The following is a 14250-nucleotide window of genomic DNA, read 5'->3' as shown; positions in this document are numbered from 1 at the left end:
GCAGGAGATGGAGTGAGGGCAGGACACATACAGGAGATGGAGTGAGGGGAAGACACAGACAGGTGATGGAGTGAGGGGAGGACACATGCAGGAGATGGAGTGAGGGCAGGACACATACAGGAGATGGAGTGAGGGGAGGACACATACAGGAGATGGAGTGAGGGGAGGACACATACAGGAGGTGGAGTGAGGGGAGGACACATGCAGGAGATGGAGTGAGGGCAGGACACATACAGGAGATGGAGTGAGGGCAGGACACATACAGGAGATGGAGTGTGAGATAGGCAGCGACAGGGGCTACAGCTGTGGAGATAGAGGTGGCAGGCATGGGACTAAAGCTGGGTACACACTGGACGATGTGTTCATGGACGATATGCCAGCCCATCTTACTGTGATGTAATGAACAACAGAATAATCCCTTATTCCGTCAATCATTACCTGCAACGGCGCCGCATGCAAATATCGTCCGGTTGGCAGCACAGCACGGCCGACTGGACGATATCACATGCGACCGTGGGAGTGCGTGGATTGGGCCTACACACTGTACGATCCGCGTGATATGTCGTTCAGATTCAGCTGGAAACAACAGATCGTGCCGACATCGTCCCAGTGTCTACCCAGCGTTACAGACAGAGGCCAACCTGAGGTATTGGAGCCCTAACAGTGGCAGGGGTGGGAGAGCAGCTCCACCAATCAGAGACGATTCCAGTCAGCAAGTGCTGAGCTCCTCCAATCAGGCCTCAGCACATGCAGCTCTGACCCCTGAGCCGAGACTCATGGTCAGTGCTACCACTTACATGGTTTTGTCCCCCCTGTTTACAGGGACATCTGACAATGTTCAGGTATTGTGTGTTTCCACTTTTGGTTATTATTTCCTGGACAGAGGGAAATTTGATTCTTGAAATGTCTTTAAATCGGATAAAATTACGTTTTCAGTTTTTGTTTTTCTGCACTTTTTGTAATCTGAAAATTTGAAAATAGAAACACTGCTCATGGCATAGGCAAACACAGGGGGGGTTTCCATCTGCCTGGAAACCCCCCTCCCCAGCACACACCATGACCACAATAGAAATAGTAATATAATAGAATGTTACTAGTGCTGCATGCTCTTCTCAGTATCACAAATGAAATAATTAGCACCACCTATGGATCTTTTAAAATGTGTCAGCCAGTAATAAATAAATATACCTGTGCACCAACTAGGAGATGCGGAAAACATGCACTGTTAGGGGTGCACTGCTATAGACCATCAATAGGGTTAATAATTAATACTGTATAATAATACACTATTCAGTACATAAGTAGACCGATATGTACATATACGTCCAGGGCAGTGCTAAGTTCTTCTGCTGCTTCCTCAGACTCCCGGACTTGCTCCAGTGCTCAGGAATGATGCCCACATCTGAATGAAAACATTCTGCTCAGACAGGGTGGACCTACTGCCGTATCTAATGGCTTATTGTGATTACTGGTCCTGTATATGCTGGAATTATGATACACAATATACTTTGTATGTAACATATTAAAGCTGGATAAGTGCTAATTATGGCCCTGATTCAGAGCCGGACGCTCTGACCAGAGCGCTCGCTCTGAATCAGGGCCCACCTCCATAAATATGGAGCGTCCTCCTAGACGCTCGTATAGCTGTGGGTCACCACCCACAGCATATACGAGCGTGCAGGATGATGGTCGCGATGGTCTTGACCATCGCGACCATCGAAGCTGCAAGCAAAAGCCTGCGATTGAGTTTTTAAACCGCAAGGCCAGGAGTGATTTTGGCTCTATCAGAGCCAAAATCACTCCCACTGACATCACTAGTAATGTCAGTTGGGCCGGCTTCAGACGGTAGGCGTTCCCTTGGGAACGCCTCCGTCTGGCAGGCACGCCCCCGACAGGCCCACCAAAGGGGGCGTGCTGTCAATCACCATCAACAGCACGCGCCCCTTGATGAGACACTCCGAGCGAAGGAAAGTCCTTCGCTCGTCGGGTCTCGCGCATGCGCACGACGGAGCTCCCTCCATCGTGCGCATGCGCAGTGCGGACCATCGACCCACTTGCGAGCGGATAGCCGCTCGCGAGTGGGTCTGAATGAGGGCCAATGCCCTCTTCATGGACTGGCCACACTCACTCTAAAATCAGGCATTTGGAAACCCCCCTCTAGAAATCCTGCGTTTGCCACTGCATGGGAGTGACTCCGTAGTGTGAGAGCTGCAGGGACTGCGCCTGCTGCGCTCTCTGATTTAGGGATGGTCATTGGAAGCCCAGCATCGAATAGTTGCCAGACTTCCGACATCAAAACATGCCTGCAATGCTAATGCAATCAGGGGCCTATTCATCAAACGATAAATGGCCAGGTGACCATGTGGAAACGCTACTTTCAGCATATTTAGGTTACTGGGCTATTTATCATCAGGGGTCTTAAATGGACCCCCTGATATTCAGCAAACTCCGAAAACTGAAAGTTTTCGGAGTTTGCCTGCTAGAACAAGCGCCATCTTCAGATGGCGCTTTTTCTTGTAGCCCCGCTTCTTCCTATGGTAAGGGGTTCCGGGGGATGCAAAGTGGGATCTGAGTGGATCCCTCCGCTGCCTCCTCACTGACTCCCGGGCAGCTTTGGCATGCGTGACCCGATGATGAATTGGGCCCTCATTGTTTCAGCATGCAGGGTAAATACTGGCTGCTTTTGCTTGTAGCACAGCCAGCCTTCTTATTACGGTGCGATTTAGATTTGAGTTTGGACACACCCCTCCCAGCTCTAAAGGTGCCTACACACATGGCGATTTTTTACACGATTTGCCCGATTCCGATGAATCATGACGACAAATCATGTAAAATATGCCCAAATCGTGAGTTTCCACTCACGACCACGTTCACAATGCGCGTCCCCGCAGGTCGTACATTGTATCTTCACATCTGCCATGCTGTAGGGCAGATCTGACAATCTCAGTCACGATGCACTGGAATAGATAGGATGCACGATAATCGTTTGTCACATTGGACAGTTTTTAACACCAAATCGTGCCCACGACTGCCGGGGAGCTGCTGGGGAGAGTTCAAGGGGAAATCGGACACGATGCCGGATCGTGAGCACATCGCCAAGTGTGTAGGCACCTTAAATCTCTCTGCACATTTTACATCTGACCCCCCCCCCCCCCCTGCAGTGCAGCATGGTTTTACCGAGGTGCAAAGTTATTCCTTGTGTTACTTTGCCCCCAACTCTGAATAAGCCCCTCTATGCTACATGTAACTCACTCATTACACAAATACAATATAAATCTGGCAGTTACAATGTATGATATGTACTTTGTATTACTAATCTGTCTACAATCACTGCACAATTCCCCTCTCTGCCTCTCTCTGCAGGAAGGGACTGTTCTCTGGGCTACATCTGAAGAAGAAGAAGAAAGGCGACAAGGGGTTGACGTTTGCAAACAAGGGTGCACTAGGTAAGGCCTAGTAAACAAACAGAATAACTCATTATAGAGCTGGATAAAGATTATGAGACCATTTTATTTACTCCGGGGCTACTCATTCAATGCTGTCATCAGAGAGGTGAGTGACACTTTCCCAGAGAGGACAGTGAGTAACGTTTACACCAGGAACATTACCAGCCGACAATACTTATTATTATTAGGGCACGATCCTGGTTTTCAGGACGCAGAAAGGATGGAGCTTTGCAAAAATCTACAAAAAGCATTTGCTCTGTGGTTTATATCACACGCAGAGCATCTGTCCTCCATGGTTTACACTACATGCAGAGCATATACTCTCTGTGGTATACACCGTATGCAGAACATCTGTCCTCCATGGTTTACACTACAGGCAGAACATATACTCTCTGTGGTATACACCGCATGCAGAACATCTGTCCTCCATGGTTTACACTACATGCAGAACATATACTCTCTGTGCTATACACTGCATGCAGAACATATACTCTCTGTGGTATACACAACATGCAGAACATATACTCTCTGTGGTATACACTGCATGCAGAACATCTTTCCTCTGTGGTTTACACTACATGCAAAACATACACTCTCTCTGGTATACACCGCATGCAGAACATCTGTCCTCCATGGTTTACACTACATGCAGAACATATACTCTCTGTGGTATACACCGCATGCAGAACATCTGTCCTCTGTGGTTTACACTACAGGCAGAACATAAACTCTCTGTGCTATACACTGCATGCAGAACATCTGTCCTCCATGGTTTACACTACATGCAGAACATATACTCTCTGTGCTATACACCGCATGCAGAACATCTGTGCTCTATGGTTTACACTACATGCAGAACATATACTCTCTGTGGTATACACCGCATGCAGAACATCTGTCCTCCATGGTTTACACTACAGGCAGAACATAAACTCTCTGTGGTATACACCGCATGCAGAACATCTGTCCTCTGTGGTTTACACTACATGCAGAACATATAGTCTCTGGTATACACTGCATGCAGAACATCTGTCCTCTGTGGTTTACACTACATGCAGAACATATAGGGCCAAATGTAATAGGGTGAGAGTTTAGAAAAGTGAGAGTTTCTGACACATTTTAAACTTTGCCAATGTAATAGAGTCCAAAATCAAAGTAACAGAGTGAACTTGCATGTTTTTTCAGACTTAAAAAACTCTCACGATTTAAAATCTCATTCAGATGTTTTCCCATTTTGAAGATAAAACTCAACCAATGTGAGAGTTTACTGCTAAACTCTCACATTTTCTAAACTCTCACCCTATTACATTTGGCCCATAGTCTCTGGTATACACCGCATGCAGCAGGGCCGCAACTAGGGGGGGGCTAGAGGTGCACGGGTGCCGGACTGCATGGGGTGAAAAAAGCTGACTCGAGGTGGTTTGGGGGCTGCAGACTCAGAAAACGGCCATCCTAAAATGGCCGCCGCCAAAGAGGAGACAAATGCAAGCGGTCCTTACTGGCCCTCTAGTGTCTGTCTCTTCCTTGGCGGTGGCCATTTTTGGATGGCCATTTTCAGCAAATTCCATGCAGACTAGCCGTCCGCATGGACTCTGCTGAAAACGGGCATCCAAAAATGGCCGCCGCCTAGGAGGAGACTGATGCTAGTGGTCCTACTGGACCTCTAGTGTCTGTTAGGCTAGTGCAATGCACACAACATTGCTAGCACCGGGAACGCTGGTGCTGTCGGGAGAAGATGCTGAAAGCTGCATCTTCTCCCGTGAAACCCCCTGGCAGTGAGCATGTACCCCCTGGCAACGAGCATGTAATCCCATGGCAATGAGCATGTACCCCCTGACAATGAGCAGGTAATTTTAAAGTAATTAGAAGCCTTACTGTGGTGTATAAAATGGTGTCGGGCAAATATGTAAGTGGCACTTTGGTAATAGGCATTACAGTGTGTGGCATAATGTGTAATGGACATTATTGTGTGTGGAATAATGTAAGTCACTATACCAGGGACGCCTGAGTAGTGGACTGCCTTATCGAGGAGCAAGGACAAAATCCAGGTATGGGAAGGGAGGGGGTGCAAATTTACTGCCTTGCATCGGGTGACAGATATCCTAGTTTCGGCCCTGCATGCAGAACATCTGTCCTCCATGGTTTACACTACATGTAGAACATCTGTCCTCCAAGAGGGGGAGGGGGGGGGGCACGGACATCGGCAGCCATTCTGGGAGACTTGTCTACTCTTGCAGGGGGCTGGGAGCGGCACCCGATTTTCGGGAGGCTCCCGACATCTCAGGAGTGTAGGCAAGTGTGGTATGGAGGTGCCAGGAAACCACAGGCAGCTATAGACAGCTATATAGTGCAAACAGTAGGGTGCTCAAACACCACAGAGAACTGTGAGACTCATTAGATACCGGTAAAGGAATATTGTGGTCTCACCAGTAGGTAACAAAGTTATCATACACCCTTTGCTTTAACATTATTCTGTTTTTCATGTGCTTTAGGGAAACATGATGACACAGACAGCATACATGGCGATGTCCCTGCCAGTGACCTGGGTGGCAGCAGTGAGAGTCTCCTCACTGACCTCTCTACCTCTACCACATCCCTATCTACAAGCACGCAGAAGAAAAGGTATCACCTCTCCATCCCATACCTGCCATGTGCCCCAATTACAGTGACCATGGAAGGGGCAGGGGTCTTACATAATGTGGGTGTAAGGAGAGTTGGGTGGATTGGATTAGAGTACGGTTTGTATGGATAGTGGGCAGGGCTTATTTTGTCCCTATTTTGCCTGGATAAATGTTGGGACGTATGCCTGATCACCTGGGGATCCCTTCCTGGTATCCTATCATTAACAAGATGAATTTCCAGCTGCAGCCTTACAGCGTATCATCCTACAGTGGCAGAATTGCAGGGGCGGAAGGTTGTCCCATTACATTAGCAGACATAGGGCCCGATTCAGCAGCGATCGCAAATGTAACTACGTACGCAGATCGAACGATTGTTAGCCATTGCGCATGCGTATAAGCCGCAATGCACATGCGCTGCGATCACACTGCGATAACGTATGCACAGAGGAATCCATCGCAGAGTCAGTGACAGGCTGTGAGCGTTAGGGGGTGGTGACGGGGGAGTGGTCAGAAAAACGCAGATGTGTCTGTACGTTTGAACGCCGTTGCTTGGGCGTGCCTAAATTAGCCACTGCGATTGCATACGCAGCTTGAGAGCCCACTGCGTGCGAGGAGACTTGCTGTGTCTGCGGCAAGTCAGACGTGCTGTAAATGTTGCACGAGTGGTAGATGCGCGGCGATGGTACCGATATTTACGCAGAAGAGCGACATTGGACGGATGTGAGATTGCCGTATACTTTATGCTGGCTGAGCTTTGGAAAGCATCATCAAATTTTCGCTGCTGCGTTCCATAAGAAATCGCTGTTGCGATTCGTACTGAATCAGGCCATAGGGCCTGATTCAGAGCCGCTCGCTATTTGCGGTCGTTCGTTCTAAAACAAGGGGTGGCTATTCAAATGAACCGTTCGCTAATTGCGGTCTGTTCACGCCTCTAAGTCTAAACGAGCGAGCAAAACTTGTGGTTGTAATTTTTTCAACCGTTATTTTGCGATCAGTTCGGGGTAAAAAAAAAACAAGTGACGTGGTCAATGACGCTGCTGTATTAATTATGCACTCCCTTAAAACGCCCGTTTTGACCTTTAAGCACGCCTGCGTTCTAATTCCACACCCCCGTTTTCAAGCACCTTCCCCTGTTACCACCCACATACGCCTCCTCCTGTCACTCAAAATAGCAGGCATTCGCTATATAGTGAACAAACGATTTTCGGCCGCACTGACTGGTTCGCGCATGCTATTACAATCCGTACGCATGCGCAGATGTGCGAACATCGGTCAGAACGAACGAGCGGCCGCTTACGAGCGGCTCTGAATCAGGCTCATAGTTTCTTCTGTACAATATTTATCTGTTTTTATATAGTTTATATAATTTTCATGATTTTATCAGTACATTTGGCTGTTTCATATATATATTTGGACTCAGGGCCTGATTCAGAGCCGGACGCTATTTGCGCTCGCTCGTTCAGAAAAAGGGGCCGGCTATTTAAATTGAGCGCTCGCTCTTTGCGGTCTGTTGACGCCTCTATGTCTGAGCGAGCGAACGAAACATGCGCTTGCTATTTTGTAAAGACGCCCCCTGGCCACTCGCATCCTACGTCATCTCCGCTATTTATTTGATTAATCGAGTACATCGAAAGGCATCTGAACTGCTCGCAGTGCTTGTGGTTGGATTTTCCTACCGCAATAATGCGAACAGTTCAGGCTAAGAAACAACCAAGTGACGTGGTCGATGACGCTACTTTGTTAATTATGCACACCCTTAAAACGCCCATTTGACCGTTTTCCACGCCTGCGTTCGGATCTCCACTCCCCGTTTTCAAGCACCTTCCCGTTACCACCCACAAACGCCTCATTCTGTCACTTAAATTAGCAGGCAATCGCTATTTTGCGAGCGCTCGATTTCCGACCGCAATGACTGGTTGGCGCATGCGCATTACGACCCATACGCATGCGCAGATGTGCGAACATCGCTCGGAGCGAACGAGCGGCCGCTTACGAGCGGCTCTGAATCAGGCCCTCAGTTTGACTGGGTACCTCATAGTGATTCCAAACTCTCACTCGGTTCGTCTCGGAACCTCTAAATTCAGTTGTTGTCGGCTCTCTGAGAACTGGACCCGCACATCTCTAATATATATATTTGTAGTTTTGCGGCAGAATTATAATATAATCACTTGTTTGATGAGACTGATGCAAAGATTCAAACTGAATAAGTAAATAAGAAATGAAAACTGCTAATTGAAGGTGTAATTTTTGCCTGTAATGACGATTTTCCGGTTACTCCATCAGAGCCAAGCTAGAAGCAAAGATTCATAATGGAGACACTAAAGTCCAAACCTATCAGGTAAGTACAATATTAAACCAAAAACTCTTAATTATTTTCACTTTATTTATGTAAAATATACTGTATATGATATAATGGGGCTGATTCTGTGCTGGGAATAAAGCAATGTGCACAGTTACTTGCTTTATTCCTAACTCAGGAGCAGGCCCAGTGTGTGTCCCTAGTGTTATATAGAAGATTATGGGGCCTATTCATCAAACGATAAATGGCCCGGTAACCATGTGGAAACGCTAGTTTCAGCATATTTAAGTTACCGGTCCATTCATCATCAGGGGTCCGAAAGGTCCCCCCCTGGTATTCAGCAAACTCCGAAAACTGAAAGCGCCATCTTCAGACGGTGCTTGCTCTCGTTGCCCTGCTCATTCCTATGGGAAGGAGTTCCGGGGATGCGAAGAGGATCCCTCCGCCGCCTCCTCACTACCTCCCTGGCGGCTGTGCGCATGTGTGACCCCGGGTCACGCATTTATAGGAAGGCCAGCAGGGAGGAGGTAAGTAACGCAGCTACTTCTGTAGCTGCGATACTAACCGAGGGGACAGCTGCTTTCGGAGCACCTGTCTCCGCACCGGAGCAATGATGAATCGCTCCGGTGTAATCTATCCCTCGCAGCGAGTTCAACACTTCATCATCGACTGGGAAGACCGATGGCCACATAAATAAAAGATGAGATGGCATCTAATATTCTTATTATCTACAGGAGTGTGAATAATATGGCCTCATGTATCCTGGTCTATAAATTATAAGGACATCAGAAGTCACCATATACCGGCAGAAGGCGGGGAGCTTCAAACTGACATGAAAGCCCAAAGTGACTTCTAATATCCATATACATTTTCATTTGTGGTAGCATAATCAGTGTGCACAGAAAAGTGTATGACATCGCACCGCTCTGTGTGTAAGCCGCCTCCTTCATAGTCTGTAAATAATGGTCCTTGTCACAACTCACGGGTAGATAATGAATGCAGCCCATATTTGGGGATTGGCGAGACCTATTTCTGAGGCGCGGAGTCTAGTCAGACAAAATCGGAGTCACGAACAAGCAAGGGTCATTAACAAGTAAGGAGATATACACAGGAACGCTGGAGTAAGGTAATGGAGCCTATACTCAGTGCTCCCAGGAACTTCCTTTTATAGGTCAGCGTTCAAACAGCCCCAATCAGCATTTTCCCTAATCCCGCGCCTGTCCCTTTAAATGTTTAACAGAGCGGCACGCGTGCCCCTATGGGAGCCGCGGCTGCCTGCACACACAGCCGCCGGGGGAGAGAGAGCAGCTGACAGCGGGCACCGGGGATCTCCCGCCCGATGTCCTTCGTCAGCTTGGACCCCAATGCCGCCGGACCCGGTCAGTGGACATCGGGTTCGGCTGCACTATGACAGGCCTGAGTCAGACTTGTGCTCAAACTTGATTGTTTAGGTACAACTCCAATGTTCTGCGATCAGTGTACAGTATGCGCAGGATCTGTACTAGGCAAGTGCATGCCTTTGTGTCTTTGTTACCTCTCACCTACTATGGTTTTTATGTTCATGCACCTCCTGCAGATTGCCATAACCATCACTGAAGCCAGGCAGCTGATTGGTGAAAACATTGATCCCGTGGTCATCATAGAGATCGGAGATGAAAAGAAACAAACAACAGTGAAAGAGGGAACGAATGCTCCATTTTATAATGAGGTGAGGGTCAAATTCTTACTTTGTACTGTGATCTGTATTATTAGGTAACATTGCTGTGCATACTGCAGCACAGTCACGTATAACAGTTGGCTTCCTGCAAAGCCGGCCAAGCATGGTGCCGGTTGTTTGGGGCGCAGTGGCCACATTCAATCAAAACGGCCCAACCTCATTATCATTAACCATACTGGTCAATCAAAGTGCAATGGTGATATTTGTGTGGTACTGTAGCAGATCTTTCTCAGTCATTATGGACCAAAATGTATTAGAGAAAAGCAATAGTTGCAAGCGGAGTATTGCTTGAGAAGGTATACTGGAGTGACAGTAGGTGGCGCTGTATCTTAACTCATAACTGTTGTTTTCTCTTTGTAGCGAGTGTGTACTTTCTTCAAGAATCTTTTTGATAATCCTCCATGTTATGTTATGTAGTTTGCCTGTGCTGGTCATATTAAAGTTTTTCCCATAAACTTAACCTGCGTGCTTGATGCTTGAACACATAAGCATATTCTAATTTCTGCAACAAACTTTTGGGGCTCATATAGATTACAGAGTTCCTCCTGAATATGTGAATATAATTGAAAGCACCTTTCCATAGTGTACATGTATACAGAAAACACCTAAATATATATGTGTGGTAGTTTAATAATCTTTCATTGGGGAGGTCAGGTACATATAGGCTTTAGTGTTGCCTGGATATGGAGCTTGTGTACTTTAGTGTGTGAACCCAACATCCTGTGTGGTTCTGTATGATGGAGATTATTTTCAGTGTTTGGTCTTATATCAGGTTTATACTGCTTAGTACCTCTTCTGTTATCTGGAGGATGATGTGTCTATCTGATTACAGCGCTGCACAGAGCATATACCTCTCCTGAGTGCATTCCCCAGTGTTTCATCCTACTTTGTATTTAGGAACATTTGCACAGAGCACCTTCTCCATTAATCTTACAAGTCTGATCAATGTTATAAGGAGGACATTACAAATCAGATATACTTGAACCGTTATAGGTTACAGATGCTGCTGTAATGGTTAGGTAACCCCCTGCTGTTTTATCACACCCTGACACTAGGTGGCGTAATATTCTAGTTATACAATGCTGGAGTTAAATCAGTGTTTCCAATGAATAATGAGATTATCCATTATATATTATAGCTCTTTAATTATCATTGTATATACTGTATGTTATTCAGGTATTATAAATATGTTTTAGAGCTCATTGTTGGTAACTGTTTGTGTTCTGTAATTTATATTTGTATTTCGTTGATAGTACTTTGTTTTCGACTTTGTTGGGCCTCAAGAACAACTGTTTGACAAGATCATACGACTGTCTGTAAGTATAAAACGTTGCATGATTGCCAGTAAACGCTTAACAGATTTAATGAACGACTATGTACAGCCTCACATGGCCAATCACGCGATATCGCATGTGACCATGGGAGCGGCAATTCGGACATACACACTGCACGATATGCCCGATTTGGCGTTACGGTTTGGCCAAATTGGCTAAATCGGCCCAATATCGTCCAAGTGTGTGGCCGGCCCTATAATTTATGGTCTTGCCAGGTGGGTTCTACTTTAAGTTCTATAAATAAATGTATTTAGATAAGTGTTTTGATTATGTCTGTTTTTCTATTCTGCATGCAGGTTATGCACAACAAGCTAATAGGAAGTGTGTTAATTGGATCATTTAGAGTTGATTTGGGCACCGTTTACAATGAACCAGGTAATCCACAATTCTATTACAATGTGACAATGTTTGTGTGTATTTGGCTTATGTCAGGTTATGTGGATACTGGCAACATTAATAATATCTATCTATCTATCTATCTATCTATCTATCTATCTATCTATCGCATATCTATCTATCTCATATCTATCTATCTATCTCATATTTATCTATCTATCTATCTATCTATCTATCTATCTATCTATCGCATATCTATCTATCTCATATATATCTATCTCATATTTATCTATCTATCTATCTATCTCATATCTATCTCATATTTATCTATCTATCTATCTCATTTTTATCTATCTATCTATCTATCGCATATCTATCTATCTATCTATCTATCTATCTATCTATCTCATATTTATCTATCTCATATCTATCTTTCTCATATTTATCTATCTATTTCATATCTATCTATTTATCTATCTATCTATCTATCTATCTCATATTTATCTATCTATCTCATATCTATCTATCTATCTATCTATCTATCTATCGCATATCTATCTATCTATCTATCTATCTATCGCATATCTATCTATCTCATATTTATCTATCTATCTATCTCATATCTATCTATCTATCTCATATTTATCTATCTATCTATCTATCTATCTATCGCATATCTATCTATCTCATATTTATCTATCTATCTCATATCTATCTATCTATCTTTCTATCTCATATCTATCTATCTCATATCTATCTATCTATCTCATATCTATCTATCGCTTAAGATACAGCTGTTTTTTATTACATTGGAATATTAGGGCTCTGGGACACTGTAGTCATTTTGTTGAACAATTGCCGTGAATCATCCTTGTAATTTCATTTCTCTCAGTATTGACACATATCAGACGATGATACAATGTATCATTACTGAATGCTCCATTCACCGCCTGATAGAAGAAATCAACTGTGACCAAACACCACTCATAGCGTGACAATCGCCCAACGTAGTGTAATAAATTAGGCAAGAGATTTTCTGATTTCTCCGAGTCTAAAGGATAATAAAGACATGCGTTATGCAGAATGAAAACACATGAAATATATAATACAGTTCTCTCATCTCCAAGCATTACTGGCTCCGGGTGACAGTCTCAGAGTAGGATTTGCATGGCGCAGTTCATCTGTTAATGTGCAATTGTGCATATTTTCCACATATGTACTTACATTGCACATGTGTTATGCAACTGGGAGAGTCCCACAGTCTACCTGTACATCTAATCAGCGTGGACTTGGCAGGATTCAAAGCTACGTAGACTCTCTAGTTCTGGGTTGATGCGCAGTGATGTCATCGTGCAGTGCGTTCCATTTCCAAAGACTCTTTCAGATCATATGGGGCCCATACATCAGCAATCAATTGGGGCAATTCTGTGTTTTGCAAATTACTGTGTACAAATTGTCACTGTATGGGGTTCACTGATTGCAGATTATAACCAAAAAGTGGTCAGAATCAGTGAATCAGGTTACCCAACATGTTGGATTTCACTGACCACTCGTGGCTGTAGATTGCTGGTGTATGGTAACAAACAGCCAATTTGCTGACCGCTACTAGGCAGGGCCGGCTCTAGTGGTGTTCGACCAGTGCGGTTGTACAGGGGCGCCACCCATAGAGGGCGCACCCCTCCCCAAAATCCAGATTTCAGCGGTACTGAAACAGTACTGTCCTGCTATTCCACCCGTGGGCTGAAGTGGCCCGTGGGTGGTCAAATTGGGAGGTTGGGGACCCCCACCACCGCAGCTGTGCGGCGGTGCCGGACCCCCGAAGTGTGAATGGATGCTGCGCGCGGCATTCATTCACTGATGGGAGAGGGCTGGGGGAAACCCAGCCAGTGACGGAGAGCTGGGCTTTACTCCCAGCCTGACGTTATTTGGAGGCGTGCCATGCAAGCATAGCGCTTGTGAGCGGGTCTGAATCAGGCCCTCATTTCTTTAAAAAAAAATTTGCAGGAAATACGCGATATTATCGCCCATGATCGCATTGCAGAATGCAATTACAACGTCGAGATGTATTATAGAGCACCCGCAGGGACTCCAAAAAAAAGTCCATCCCTGTGAGTGCTGTCGTGGCTGCTGCGAAAGACTGGCGGAGAAAATGGAGTGATCACAGCAGGTATCGAGGGAATCTGCTGCGGTCCCTCTGTGATAAATCTGGGGAAAAATCAATATATGCCGTTAACCCCTGAAAACAGGTGTTTTCGGGGATTAAGCCGCAAATGTACAATGATAAATGGGCCCCTGTCACGACCTGGGTTTCTCGTCGTGGAGGTTTGCGGTCCTCACAGGTGAGGGCGCTGTGGCGCGGTCCTTCTGACGGGGGAGCTGGCATGTGGAGATTGGCATTGCGTGTACGCAGAGGTCTGCGCCATGCCATCCTGGCAAGGGTAAGTCTAGTGGCGTCTCCGCGTCACAGGTGTATGGGCGCCACCATGTTGTCTTTGGC

General features: G+C 45.8%; 1 protein-coding gene across 1 annotated transcript in view; it reads left to right on the top strand.

Moving 5' to 3' along the window:
* Positions 1 to 559: 559 nt before the first annotated feature.
* FER1L6 (fer-1 like family member 6) overlaps positions 560 to 14250 on the top strand; it is a 157816-nt gene continuing 144125 nt past the window's right edge. The window contains exons 1-8 of the mRNA XM_088453129.1: positions 560 to 646; positions 823 to 842; positions 3364 to 3446; positions 5939 to 6068; positions 8351 to 8405; positions 9943 to 10074; positions 11337 to 11399; positions 11714 to 11792. Coding sequence (XP_088309255.1) covers positions 560 to 646; positions 823 to 842; positions 3364 to 3446; positions 5939 to 6068; positions 8351 to 8405; positions 9943 to 10074; positions 11337 to 11399; positions 11714 to 11792 — 649 coding nt within the window. The remainder of the gene's footprint in view (positions 647 to 822; positions 843 to 3363; positions 3447 to 5938; positions 6069 to 8350; positions 8406 to 9942; positions 10075 to 11336; positions 11400 to 11713; positions 11793 to 14250) is intronic.

Source organism: Taudactylus pleione, unplaced genomic scaffold (genome assembly GCF_031769625.1).
Source record: "Taudactylus pleione unplaced genomic scaffold, aTauple2 ptg000571l, whole genome shotgun sequence".
In the NCBI taxonomy this organism is placed as follows: Eukaryota; Metazoa; Chordata; class Amphibia; order Anura; family Myobatrachidae; genus Taudactylus; species Taudactylus pleione.
The sequence above is the reverse complement of the archived record's forward strand: the minus strand, read 5'-3'. Positions and strand labels throughout refer to the sequence as shown.